Consider the following 14,910-nt stretch of genomic DNA (forward strand, 5'->3'; position numbering starts at 1 on the left):
ACAACGTTTACGAATTTTTATATGTTTTGTCATTGCTGTGGTTTCCAGGAGATGAGTGCATGCAGAATATTTAACATTGCTTTTATTAAAACACTCAAAATCATCCTAACATAATGAAAGGCTTAAATAATGCGACTTACCCAGATTCTTAATTCGTGCAGATATTTCTTGTGTGATTGTTCTTGTGCAGATATTTCTTGTGAGGTAATGTTGCAGCACAACGTGTAGCATTTATATTTTGGGCGCATCTGATTTACCATTACATTATTAATAAATATTTTAATTGAACTGTCTTAATGCATTAAGCATAAAGATTTTTCCACGTTAGTCTCAGAATGTCCGGGGTTGGTTTGAGGTCTTGCCGACAGTTTGTAAATCTTCTAAATATTCATATTCACAAATTCCATATAAAGGGTGATCAACAGTTATGACTTCTAAAATAAAATAAAAATGGCCAGATAAGAGGTATCTGATTGACAGTTTGACAGATGTTGTTTTAAAAAATAATTACAACATTATGGGGAAGTGGTATTAAATATTTGGTAACACATAATACAATTATTTTAATTACGCATTTTGTTCAGTTTTGCTTTTACAAAATGTTCCCTGTTTTTTATATAATTAATTTAACCTGAGATGTGCGTTTTATCGCTTTTTGATCATTCTTTGTGTTGTCGAATTTTGACACAGTTTCATTATTTGTTCATAATAATTTGATTCATAATTATGTCATTTTTTTCTAAAAGTAGCAATATTCTAAAGAGATACAAAGACAGTGTACGTGTACCCACCAGATTTTGTCATGAGTCATTTTGTACCCACCACTTTTAACTTCAGTTGACCGTTTTCAGTGGTTATGAGAAGCAATATTGTCACAGTTCTGTTCTGTCTGAGTATTGTTTTCACTGATCACATGTCTTCCTTTGTTCTGTTTTCCCGCCACTCCTTGGTTTCCACGGTAACTGTCATTTAGTTCATCTGTCACACCTGTTTCCTCGTTAGTCTTGTCAGCTGTGTCTTGTTTCCCTGATCTGTTCTCCCATGTATTTAAGCCCTGAGTGTTGCCTTGTTCTGTGTCGGTTCTACTTTGTCAGTACGGTGTTTAGTGTGCGTGTTCCTGCCTGTCTGTATCTGTGAGTAAGTTTGAAGTAAATTGTTTGTATTGAAGCCTTTGGACTTTGAGTCTCCTTCTACCTGCACCACACCCGTAACAAATATGAGAGAAAAATTTGGTAATCATTGTCTGACACAACAAAAAAACATTATAATATTCATTTTATTTTAATTTTTCGTGTTCGCATTTATGAGGGAAAAAACAACGTGTCAGTTTACGTTATGGACGTGAGCGCTCTGAAAGCGGCACTAAAAGACTGCTTTAAAACTTGCACAGAGACCTCAAACAGAACAGCTGCCTTTCTTTAAATTGAATTTCGTTTGGTATTAATTATACCTTAATTTTAATCAATGTTTCGTGAACCAATTGCCTGGATTTAAGAAGTAAATATAGCAGACAATCACGACATTGGAGGCGCCGGCGAGTGAACTGGAGTTCGTCTCATAAATGAACCGAAACTCGGCGTATAATGCACATTCACATTCACAGCGTATTTAGACACATTTAGACGCATTCATAATCATTACTTTTACCGGATCTTTGTGGCAAGCTTTATGCGTGCGGTCGTGCTATACTATACTATATTATAGTAAACGCTCATTACTTAATACAAAGCATGACGCCCGTTTCACACATACTCCGTTTGCAGTGCGTATGCGGTGCGTATTTTTTTCCGTACCCATGTTAACAGGTTAGAGCTTTCACACTGCACGCGGTTGCAGTCCGTCGATCCGTTCCAGTTGCGGTGCGTATACAGCAGTGCAGAGATCGTTTCCGCACCGAGTCTATTTTTGCTGTGCTGCAAACGCTGAATTAAAGTGACAGCGCATGTTTCGTGGTCAAAATGAACACATATTGACCTGAAAATGTAGTAATCTCACCATAAATGTATTTAATTAAATACTACTTTTTCCACAAGACCGGGGTAAAGCAAGGAACGCTACAATTTACCTCAACAAGGCGACATACAACACTTGTCTCATTCGTGGAGGTAAAAAAAACAAGTTCTTTGTGACATGCAAGATTTATTGCATTAAAATTTAAATGAAAAAGAAAAGGCATGCGAGTGGGCTGTTTTCGTCAATTTTAAGTTTTAATTTAAAATGTTTGCGTTTTAATATGTAGGCTACATGGTTAAATTTTATCACTTGCTTGAGCAACTTAATATAAGTAGAAGTAGGCTATGCATTGAATAATAGGCTGCCGTTGTTTAAATTGTGTTTAAACGTGCATACGTCTATTAAAGAGTGTATGTACAAAGAGAATCGCAATGCTGAGATGTTAAGACCGGGGTAAATCAATGGAAAATACAATTTACCTCAACAAGATAATGAACAACACTCGTCTCATTCGTGGAGGTGGAAAAACAAGTTCTTTGTGACATGCAAGAATTATTATATAAAGATTTAAATTATGCAAGGAAAGGGTATGAGTCTGCTGTTTTTGTCAATTTTAAGTTTTAATTTAAAATGTAGGCTATGCGATTTTAACATAAGTACATGGCAAACTATTTTACCACTTGCTTGAGCAACTTAATATATAATTATATAGAAGTAATGCATTTAATAATATGTTGTTTAAATTGTGTTTAAACGTGAATACATCTATTAAAGAGTGTATATGTGTACAAAGAGAATCGCAATGCTGACAAAAAAACATTTTTTAAATAAAAGTTGCTGATAACTTCTTGATTTGAAATACAAATTGAGAGTATGTATTTGTGGTATAGCCAGCAGCGGATCAGTTACGCACTGCAAACGCAGCATATGTGAAAGCACTATTGCGCGTGCTGCTCCTGCACTGCATACGCACTGCAACACGCACCGCACACGCACTGCACACGCACTGTGAAACGGGCATAAGCCTCTTCCTGGCATGCAATCTAATCTACTAGGCTACAATGTCAGTTGGTTATATCAACATATGTCAAATTAAGTTACGCGATATCAACAAATTAAGTTATAAACATTAATTTGAAATAACTTAAGCATATGTAGGGGGAGCGCGGGGCACAACCTGCGGGGTTAGTTGTAACACGCTTGTTTTAAATACTTCTGCACATGCTTGGATGACGAAACTTTGTGTATGTACTAGTTACCATATCAACACTATATAGAAAAAGAAATCCACCAAAATTATTTATTTTTTGGAAGATATCCATAGACATTTATTAAACCATAGCAAAAGTAAATTTCTTACTTAAGTTAATTTTTCATCTCTATGTTTTGTGTTTATTTAAAATAAGACAAATCTGATATTATTTTAATCTCCAAGAAGATGTTATTTAACAGTTGAGATAGTTATTTAATGCTTTGCTAACTAGCAGAAGACACTAGCAGGGTTTAAATCCCAGTTGTGCAGGCGGGGACATGTTGTAACACTGCGTTACCATGTGCCCCTATTAGAAATATGCTATTATATTCTATACTTTTATTAATTTTATTGAGAAAATGTGAGAAAAAGGTGAATAAAGACTAAGAGTCAATGTTCAGAAATTACTAATTATTTATTTGTTTTGAACTATGTTGTATAGCTGTGTGTTCGTAGTCAAAACTCAAAAATTAGTTATTAACCCCTTAGCTGTCACCCCCCTTTTTGAGAATGGACATTAAAATGCACTATTCATGCTTAAATGGTTGTAATTCAAGAATGCTTTGGAGTATAGACCCAAGTTTGGTCTTGTTTTAAAGGGAAAAAAATGCAGATTATTACTGAGGTGAAAGCACTTCAAAAAATTAAAGTATGAAAAAGTTATGGAAGTTTAAATTTACATTAAATCAAATATAATTTATTTAATATTATTCTTTTATATAAAATATATATTTTACAAAATATGTTTTACAAAAAAAATACTATAAAATCAAAGCCATATATCTAACCAAGTTGTGTTCCAAATTTGAAGTTGATATCACAAAAATTGAAGTTCCCATGAGATTTTGTTTAGGCGTATTACCAAAAATAGCCACCGGGTGTCATTGAATTCCATTGAATTTAACTGTATGCATTCTACCATAATAAATTAATAAATTTCTGTCCAAATATCACTTCTGTCACAAAATATGGAACCTTGAGACTCAGACCTTTCTGACAATATGTGTTTTGTCAAGATTATAAAATATTTTGATCATAAATTATGAAACATGACAACGCCCAAAAGGGGAGGAGCCTGATAAAATAATTTAGAGTACCGTTTCTATGGTAACACAATGTCCAATTTCAAAACAGTTTTCACAGGATGAATTCTGAGATCGTAAGCTTTCAAATGATACCTAATTTATGATAACTACTAAAATATGTGATGTAATAAAAAAGGCAATAAAAAAGATAATATTATATTTTAGGGGATAATATGTATATTATACTTTTTAGAGGATAATATTATTTTATAATTTTTTTTTATTGACAAATACTAGATTAAATGTTTTATTATGAACTTTTAGCATGAAAACCAAAGTTTCAGTTATTAAAAGTGTGTGCGTCGACTTTTTGTGACAAACGCCAGAAACGCCTGTTATGATGTCGATTTTTTGAGGTGCGCTCTTGTCATAAATTCATCTATTACTGTTCCTGCATAAATTGTAACAAAAAACAATGCTGAAATATCTATTAAGGAGTCTTAGACCTTTCCAACGATATATAGTTTGTCATGATTAAATTAGGATTTAATTGTAATATAGTGAAGTAAACTTAGGCGTCCCGTATACGGGACGGTGACAGTTAAAGGGTTAATTATTAAAAATTGCCATTATTTTATATGAAAAAGTTTTTTAATTGTATTTTATTTAGAAAATATTGTTTTGTTTTTTGTTTTTTTTAGATCAGATAACATTTTAAGCTGTCATATGGTCATGTTACAATTGTGCCCCTGCACGTTACAATGTACCCCACCTATGGGGCATGTTGTCACATTTCACTTCCATTCTTTCGGGGTATATCAAGAAAAAAAGTATATACTGTATTGATAAAACAAAAACACATAATTGTACTAGACATGTGGGAAATGAATGTGGGAAAAAATAAATACTCTGAACCATAAGTAGATTTACACAAACTGAGAAAGTCAAAAAGCGTTACTTTGTGCCCCGCTCTCCCCTATAGTAGATTTGCTTAAATAGCATTTAAACAAAGGAACTGCAAGGGATTAAAACCCCGCCCACGCGCTGGTGAAAACAGGAAAAACCGGTTTTCTTTTGATTCCCTGAGAGGAGATCGATTAGCAGGTTGACAAAGAATCGGCAGACCTGGGGGGTGGTTTGTAATTTCTTGACTCTGTGTCATGGTAGCAGCTAAAACAAGCAGCTAAAACAAAGACTGTGCAATTAATTACATTTTGGAAATAACTTCCTTCATGTCGTTTTATTTATACACTGTAATTTTTTTTTTTTTTAATTTGAATTTGAATTTGTAAGTAAAGTATTAAATATGTTATACAAACAATTGGTTTACAAACTCTTGGAGGTTTGTGGTGACCATCATTCAGAAGAGTGGTGCTTGTGTTTAGACTTTTTTACGTGATTAAATCAGGAAGATTACATTGGTTTCTGTCCACACGGAGACACATTTAAGACGATTTAATCAGGAAATGGAGGCACCGGCGCGATATAACTTGCATTGCTCGTGAACTGAGCTCGTCTCATAAATGAACCGAAACTCAGAAATGTATCTAGAAAGCTTGAAATGTCCACTTTTAAACAAAACAATTCAAAACGAAAAGAAACGGACAACTCTCTTAAGTAATCCGTATGAAGTGTGCATTTCTCTCTACAGGCACGTTCATCTGCGAAGATGACTAGTCAGCATTGTCAACATCTTTGACTGACACATAAAACACTAGTTTATTAATAAACAATTAAAATGTCTCATTGCTATATTTGACACATGATTACTTTTGCCGGTTCTTTGTGGCAAGCTTTATGCGTCCGCTAACTATCGAATATCGTGACTCATATTTTGTACCAGACCATTTATGGTTGTTCAAATTGTTCAAAAGTTCTTGATAAAAAAGAAAAGAAAAAAAGAAGCTATGCCTAATATTATTGTTGTATACAGCGCGCAAGGTTCAGACAGTGAGGTTCAGGTTTGTTCCGATCAGAGCTCGTGAGTGGAGAGCGCATTTCTGAATATTCCGCTCCGCTCGTTCATTCCGCAGGGTCCCTCGCTTAACACAGATGTCCTGTTACCTGGTTCGAAAATATGTGGAATAAGGGCTGCTTCCGACTAAAAGTTTTTTTTTCTAGTCGACTAGTAGGCTAGTTGTTCATTCAAGTAATTCGTGGACAAATCGCCCCTTTATATTAATTTAATTAGCCTACTTATATAGCCTACAGGATAATGAGCATTTACTTAATATAGCCGCACTCAAGCGCACGACCGCACGCATAAAGCTTGCCACAAAGAACCGGTAAAAGTAATGATTATGAATGTGTCTAAATGTGTCTAAATATGCTGTGAATGTGAATGTGCATTATACGCCGAGTTTCGGTTCATTTATGAGACGAACTCCAGTTCACTCGCCGGCGCCTCCATGTCGTGATTGTCTGCTATATTTACTTCTTAAATCCAGGCAATTGGTTTATGAAACATTGATTAAAATTAAGGTTAATTAATACCAAACGAAATTCAATTTAAAGAAAGGCAGCTGTTCTGTTTGAGGTCTCTGTGCAAGTTTTAAAGCAGTCTTTTAGTGCCGCTTTCAGAGCGCTCACGTCCGTAACCGTAAACTGACACGTTGTTTTTTCCCTCATAAATGCGAACACGAAAAATAAAATAAAATGAATATTATAATGTTTTTTTTTGTTGGGTCAGACAATGATTACCAAATTTCTCTCTCATATTGCTCCTCATAACCACTGAAAACGGTCAAAAAAATCGAACCAAAAGTCAAATTAATATGGACGGAAGTTAAAAGTGGTGGGTACAAAATGACTCATGACGAAATCTGGTGGGTGCGTACCCACCGTCCCCACCGAAATCGACGCCTATAAGGGAAACATAATAATATAAAAAGTACTGTACAGTAATGCAGAAAAGCGCATTACAACCATGTTAAAGCTATTTAAAACGTAAAGATGCAAAAAGGAACTAAATGTAAAATTAGATATTGCGCAAATGCTCTCGGTCTCTTCAAAGGTCTTCGCAAATTATTGTGTTATAAGACTCAGTTATCATACATCACATCTCTTCTACTGTAAGTACACAGAAAAAAAATAAGACAAATGATGCGCGTTTGAGTCGGATTTTTATGAAGAATATGTGACTGTTTATGTAACTAGCAAAAGAAAACATTGTCTTTCGTCAACTCAGTATGGCCACATGAAACACGACTGCCATCTACAGGTTTTAGTATTTCCTGTGTCCAACACCTAATCCCCCTTCTGCACGATCCCGCAGAATTTCGGAAGTGCTCGCGGCATTCTTCTCTCTGAGACGCGCATTTGTAAAGGCCACATCTGTATCTAACAAAATATGTGTGTGTGTGTGTGTGTGTGTGTGTGTGTACACCTGATGGTTATTGAAGTTCTAGACTAAATGTGAGCATGCATTTAATCATCTCACTCGAAAAAAAAAAAAGTGGTCACACCACTGTAATCAAGTTCTTCGACGCTACATTTACAGTAATGATCCTGCACACACACGCCCAGACATTCACTTCTAGCCAACGGAATATCTTTACAACCGAGTAAGACTGAAAACACAGAGGAGAGTGTTTTTATTCTTACTTTTTAGAGATGCACAAATTGCAATTTTCTCGGCCGTTTCCGATTTCCATTTTATTTAAACCGTTTTTTTCCGATTCTTCTTTCAAAGAGCTATAATTGACAGCTATATACAAACAAAAATCTACTTTCATAAATAAACAAGCAAAAAATAAGAACATTTATAATGACCCAATTTCAAACAGCACAAATAAATGCACTAAAATAAAGAGAGCTATGAAATAAACACAGCTTTAAGTTTTTTGTAAGGTGGTCTAACAGTAGGTTAGTGTTCAGGTAAGAAATACAACATAAATTAAAGTAATCAAATGTAAAATAACACTGAATAGTCTTCATTGTAAAAATGAAATACAGATTAATGCTTACAATTAGTTACTAGTTATAAGTTATTCAGTCAAGAGCAGAGAGAGATGTTCTTTGTCTTTTGTTCTTTGATTACATGACAGACATTAGCAGGAATATTAGGCTGCTGTCCCTTTAAGAGTTGCACAGATCCAATATACTGTTACACAACATGTGTTATCTTTCTCAACTAGCTACGTTCCAAAATTGACTGTGCTTAGCTGAATATTTGCCAAGACGGGCATTTAGACATAATTTTGTGTGTATTTGTCTGTTTAAGTGCAGTGTAATCCACTGGTTTTGGTACGTGCGACTCACGAGCTGCTTGAGACTGAGAGATGTGTAGATCAGTGATTGAAACCAGCGGGAATGACTAAAATTATGCACAATACAAGCACTATTTAACTGAGACACAGACAAGGACGCGGGCGCGTGATCATGCGGAAAATCGCCCCTGGTTGGTCGATCGGTGCATCTCTAGTCCTTTTGAACTTTCTATTCATCAAAGAATAGAAAAAAATAAAATGCATCACAGTTTCTACAACGAGGTGATAATGTCAAACTTCAATTAAACTTCAAGCAACTGTAAGCAATTCACACGTGCATCTCTCTCTCTCTCTCTATGATTATTCATGCATTTATTCATTCATTCATGCAAATAAATCTTACCGCACAACTTTATTTCTGTCTGATTTAAAGCGCACAGAATTCTAGATTTAATGAGCCGTAACAGTGACGAAACTAACCGTAATTTTTACCATTTCAGTAAAATATTGCGCTGCAAACATCATTAACAGCTTTAACCAGTCAATGCTGACAAATGACCATGGTATAAGCGGCATAATCCACGGCTAGCTGTGCGTTAAACCATTTAAATGCACTTCGCGTCGGGCTGTTATTTGCCTCCACGAGCATTAAAATCGTTTAAAACACAGCTAGCCGTGGACTATCTGTTGCATTTATAAACATCGAGGCATTAATTATTATTAAAAGCATTGTTAAAAATCGCACACTTTGGGGTGAGATGTGCAAGTGGCTCAAAAGTGCCAGTGAACTTTGCCTCCAAATGCAGGAAACAATATTCCAAATATGTTTACAAAAGATATTAAAGCTTTTCCAGGCTGCTTTGTGAAGATGTAAATGGGGTGAAACAGAATAAGACTAACGTACATCTTTCACAATCCAATGCCTCAATATAACCCCATATAACATATTCAATTCCTCTTAGCATTTCAATATGACTTTCAAAATAATGTGTGTATCAGCATATTGGATCCGTGCAGCTCTTAAAGGGACAGCAGCCTAATATTCCTGCTGCCGTCTTTTTATTTGTTCTTTTTTAATTACTGGTTGTATACTTGTCTTTAATAATGCTTGAAATGTATATTAGCTACGCTAGTTGTTTTTCTATGGTGTTTTCAAACCAAAGGCAAATGTTCCTTGTGTAAGTGTTCTTTAGCCTGTTGATTATTGTTCATGATATTCAGCTAGAATTAAATGTTTTATAATAAGACTAAACGCGAGTTGTTTTTTGTACCTTATTGGAATCGAAATTCGGAATCGATAAGCAAAATCGAAATCGGGAACCTTTAAACTTTAAACGATACCCAACCGAATACCTAGCAGTGCTGCTTTACTTCTTCCTGTCTAAACGACAACTTCAAGTGGCACAGCTTACCCCACTCTCCCCTATTCACTACACTAAGCATGATTGTGATGACCCAGGACTCACCTGGGCCGGTTCTTGGACTGCTTCAGACACTCCTGGAAACAGTCCTTCTGCTCCCAGAGCTCCAGGATTCGCTCCTCCTCCGTCGGGAAGTGAATGGATTCTGGCACGGCTTCCACCATTCTGACTAGACAACACACTTACATTTACATTTATGCATTTTGTCCAAAGCGACTTACATTGCATTTCAAGATACACATTTACATTCTTATCAGTTCTTGCTTTCCCTGGGAATTGAACCCATGACCTTGGCGTTGCAAATAAACACACTCCATCAGTCACACACACGCTTGATGAAACTCATTTTAAAGTCCCTCTGTGGTGAAAATCCAGCTTTTAATGTTGTTTATGTGTCTATGTGGTGTTTTTAATATGCTTTAAGACAAAGCATGTGTAAATTCATAAGTCGACTCCATTGCTGAGTATTTCCTCCTTAAAACTGCAGTGAACCAAAGACAGTCTCAAAAACACGCTTTGAAATCGCTGGTGTTTCTGACGTCACAAACTACCTTGTAACCAATCAGATCAACGTGTGATCGTCAACCAGTGGATCTCTGAGCTGAGTGAGTGAGTGGAGGCGGGGCTCATTTGCATATTCATAGAACCGCGCATACTAAATGAGGCAAGGGTGTCGAGTTACAGTCAAGATATTTTAAGGCATGAAGAAGAAAAAAACGTTTAAATGTGTCATTTTGGAGATCAAAGATGAGTTTTAAGTGATAAAATGATTTACTTCAGGGAGACTTTAAGCTCTCTAGAAGTGAGTTTCAGATTAAACTTCTTAATTCCAGCAAAACAATTAAAAATAATTATTTTTAATGGAATATTGCAGTATTTATTATAAATGACTTATCAGTGCACATGTTTATTGTTTAAAATTCATGTTCCTGGTAATCTTGAGCCAGAATAAGTTCCTCCTGCAGCATCTCTTCTCTACTCTGATGATGTGGGCGGGGCTTTAACCTGTCACTCACATGAGATCAACCAATAGCAAACCACAACCATCCAATCAATTCCCCACAGACACAATCAAGCCCCGCCCACATCTGTTCTTCTTCCAGAAACATCTCACTCGGATATATACACGACACAATAAGGGAAGAAAAGACTAGCGCAAGCTCCGTCTCATGCCGACTTTATGATTACATTATTTTATGAATAACGGTGAACAACTTTCGGACTGCTCCGAGTCACGCAAAGCATCATATGACTTCAGAAGAATTATAATTATAATATATAGTGCACAAGTCATATGAGCCACTGTTAAGATGCTTTAATGGTACATTTACATCATTTTTTCAAATCAGTCCACATTCACTGTGGTTTCATCGGAAAGAAAACGTAAGTCATTCGGGTTTGGGACAAGCTGTTTATGATAACGAAAATGTGGGTGATATTCTCTGCATAATTCAAAATAATTTTCTTCATGAGAGTGAGAGTGTGTGTGTGTGTGTGTGTGTTTACTTTTATCAAAGCTTCAGTCCATAACTTTTTGCGCTCTAGCGGTTAATAAATGAAACGGCATGCGTCTTGCGGAAGAATATTGTAGCCGGATCTACTTCTCTCTGTTTATGTATGACGAGTCATGCTACTCCGCAGTGGTGCGACCCGACTGCTCTAAAATAGTCCCAATATAAACACTTATTATAGGTGTACGGTAGTGATTAAGTATAAGACAAAAACACGGTTTGGAAGATGGATTCATGATGTACTCGCTTGTAATATACATTTTGAAAACAAAAACGTTACGGACTGCAGCTTTTAAATAAAGACTTTTCAAGATTTGCATCTATTCATTGGGTTTTCAATTTCAGTTTCACTTTTCTGACCTGCTATCTGTATAACAACAATAACAATAAAACTTTGTAATTGAAATTAATGTAAACGGATAGGTTCATAAACATTTGAATCACTAAACCAACAACATTGTTGTAACATTATGAATGCACTGCTAGAGGAACAGACAATTTATAAGGACGACATGCTCAAACTGTCTCAAACATACACATATAACGTTACTCTCTTAAAAAAAAAAAAAAAAAAAAAAAAAAAAAAAGGTGTTTGGTATCAAATGATACAAAGCACTTTATGGACATTATGATGAAGTTACTTTGAAGTGTAAATAAATACAGCTGCATCACTATCTGTGATCATCACACACGCGCACGAGCGCGCGCTCGTCTCTACAATCACAGTTCGCCGCTGTTATGATCGCATTTCTCTATATGAGATCCATAATCACAGAGCAGTGAGTTTATGTGTGCAGTGAGTGTGTGTATAAGTTCTGAATAAAGATGAAGTGTCAGTTGAAACTCACATGCGGACCCTCAGCCGGTGAACAGAGAAAGCGGAAATGATGCAACTGAGCGAAACTGTGGCGTCGGACATCATACAAGAGTCGCTTTTCATAATAAAAGTGTATGATAATCATCATATAGATTAATGATGTCCACTGATATAGTAAGATTTATTTAATGATTCGTCAGATTTTAGATTATTATGTGTGTGTGCGTGTATCTTACTATCTTGCAATGTAGCATGGTATATATTCCTGTATTTTTTTTTCTTGTCCATAATTTTCAGCAATTAATACACTGAAAATCCAAGCTGTGTTTTGAAGAGCACAGTATTTGACGTGGTGTTCTTTGAAAACAAGATTTTAAAAAAGTATTAGTAATAATTAAAATAATTTAAGATTAAGTTAAGATTTTAAAATATATCTTTGACTTAGATTGAAATAATCGAAATCAGAGGAAATAGAAATCAAAATGCAACTGTGACGTCTTAAAAATTTAATTCCAAAAAAGGCTTCCATAAAAGCTCCGCCACACTTAAAAAAAACTCAAAACATCTATAATAATTGGTTTCAAAGAGACTTGACTATTATATAGGCAGAGTCCTATTGACCAAAGCAGAAGTTGTATCTAGATTTGTTTATCCAGCTTTATCTCTTTCTGTTCAAGATTCGATTTGTAAAAAAAAAAAAATTATTTACAAAATTTGTTTGGAGGAATAAACATCATCATTTAAAGCAACACTAAGGAACATTTTTTACCTTAAAATAATGTTTCCAAAATCGTAGGCTATCAGTGGTTCATCAAGTCGTAACAGGGGGAAAGGCACTTTTGGATTCGCTTTGCAGCCTTATATAACCACACCGGGTCGCGTTTCTGTAGTTCGAATGAGAAATAAGAAAACTACAAATTTGACTTGCTTTACGTCAAGCGTTACAATAGTCATTATTTAGTTTTTCTTCGTTTCTGATGTCGCAATACATCATACTTTCATGAAATCATGCAACATACTCTACCTTGTCTGTGGACATCGTTCATTCCAAAGCTGGTGCTGGATAAACAGCGAGTGTGTGTGCGACAGTCGGCTGCGGGCGGCGAAATTATTTACGACAGCGGTAATGGACAATTCCGCTTCCAACCTGTAGGGGGACCGCAGAGGAAAAGTTCCTTAGTTCCTTTCAGGGTCCAAGAACTGAAGGTGGTTTTTTTGAGCTTTTGGATTTTTTCGATTTAAATGATACTTTTAAAGTAAAATGGCTCAGAAACTGTCTACTTAAATCAGACTCGATATGGTTTTTTATACCATATAATATTTTTAAAAAGATAGGAGGTTTACATTTTTTGTTAGCAAACAAAAACTACAGCATTAGCAACATTATATATAGCAAACATTAGCAAACTTCCTGTGACATTATCCAATTTCTATCAATAAGCTCTTAAGTCCTGGAAGTTATGTTATGTACATAAGTGTTCCCCACATAAAGAAATCTTGTGGAATAATGAAGAATTTACTTTTTATCTGACGTTTTAGACCAGTCAGCTCAGTTTCTTTCTTATGAAAATCTCATGAATAAGTGGCCATTTCCTATTAAATATAGAGAGTATTATTCTGTGATAAAAGCCATTCCCACAGGTCTAATGATGTTAATGAGAAGCCATATGTTGTCCCTTAACATCTGTTGAATTGGGCCCGTACTTTATTTAAATAGGGTGGACATTAACAGTAAAATGTGCACCAATAAATTTATTAGAAATCTATTTTATAAAAATAGATCTTTTCAGCCTAGAGGGAAATTTTTCTGGAATATTTGCTTCCCAGAAATTATCTGGAAAAAAGCCTGGTTGCTTCTCTTTCGGTTTTGTATATCTAACAAACATCGGGAATTACATTTGAAAGTACTTCATAATATTTATGTTAGTAACTATACTTTATCAAAATGTATGGATACTGATGAAAATTGTTAATTTTGTTCTGATCAGCCAGAAAGAATTCTACATCTTTTCTTTGAATGTTATCATTCCAAAAAATTCTGGGAAGATCTATCTAATCATGTTCAACAGAAATCTGGTTATAACTGTAAATTAGCATCCAAAGATGTTATTATATATTTTGATTCAAAAACTGCATCTGTCAATTTTATGATGAATCTTATGATTTTATATGGTAAATTTCATATTCATATTCATATTCATATTTTTGGCTGATTTTCAGTTGTATATTGAGTCTCTCCAATGTATCGATAACAAAAAATTTAGTGATACAATTTTATATGCTAAAGAGTTATATTAAAGAGATTGTTCGGAGTAAAATCAACCTAGGGTCCTTTGCACCATGACCTCGAGCCAAACACCCCCCAGAAGCCTTTTTCCCTTGGTCGAACATTATTAAAGTTAGAGCTTGTTTAGAGAGATCAGCCAGATGGCTTAGTTTAGGCGCTAATGGATCCAAGGCTGTATCTGCTAAATTACCGCACTAATAATGCCCAGAATGGCACCAAACTTCTACAGTAGTACAAATAGGTTCTGTACTCATAAAACGGGGCATTGGAAAGTTTGTAAGTACATCAGGAGTTTATTTAAATAACACTTGCCTGACGGCTAATGCTACTGCTAACGCGGACACCGACGTCACTTCAGTGATTTGGGAAAAGCACATAAAAGTCCTGGCAGAAAGCGATGCATAAGGATGTAGTGTAACAACGAATTATTATTTTT

At 35.2% G+C, this 14,910-nt stretch overlaps 1 protein-coding gene across 1 annotated transcript in view; it reads right to left on the reverse strand.

Moving 5' to 3' along the window:
- iars1 (isoleucyl-tRNA synthetase 1) overlaps window positions 1–12,274 on the reverse strand; it is a 157,503-nt gene extending 145,229 nt beyond the window's left edge. Inside the window, exons 1-2 of the mRNA XM_084100950.1 lie at window positions 12,219–12,274; window positions 9,905–10,028 (exon numbers count right to left, since the gene is read on the reverse strand). Coding sequence (XP_083957076.1) covers window positions 9,905–10,023 — 119 coding nt within the window. The 5' untranslated portion in view covers window positions 10,024–10,028; window positions 12,219–12,274. The remainder of the gene's footprint in view (window positions 1–9,904; window positions 10,029–12,218) is intronic.
- Between the last annotated feature and the right edge of the window lie 2,636 nt (window positions 12,275–14,910).

The sequence above is a fragment of the Abramis brama genome, assembly GCF_963993115.1.
Source record: "Abramis brama genome assembly, chromosome: 23".
In the NCBI taxonomy this organism is placed as follows: Eukaryota; Metazoa; Chordata; class Actinopteri; order Cypriniformes; family Leuciscidae; genus Abramis; species Abramis brama.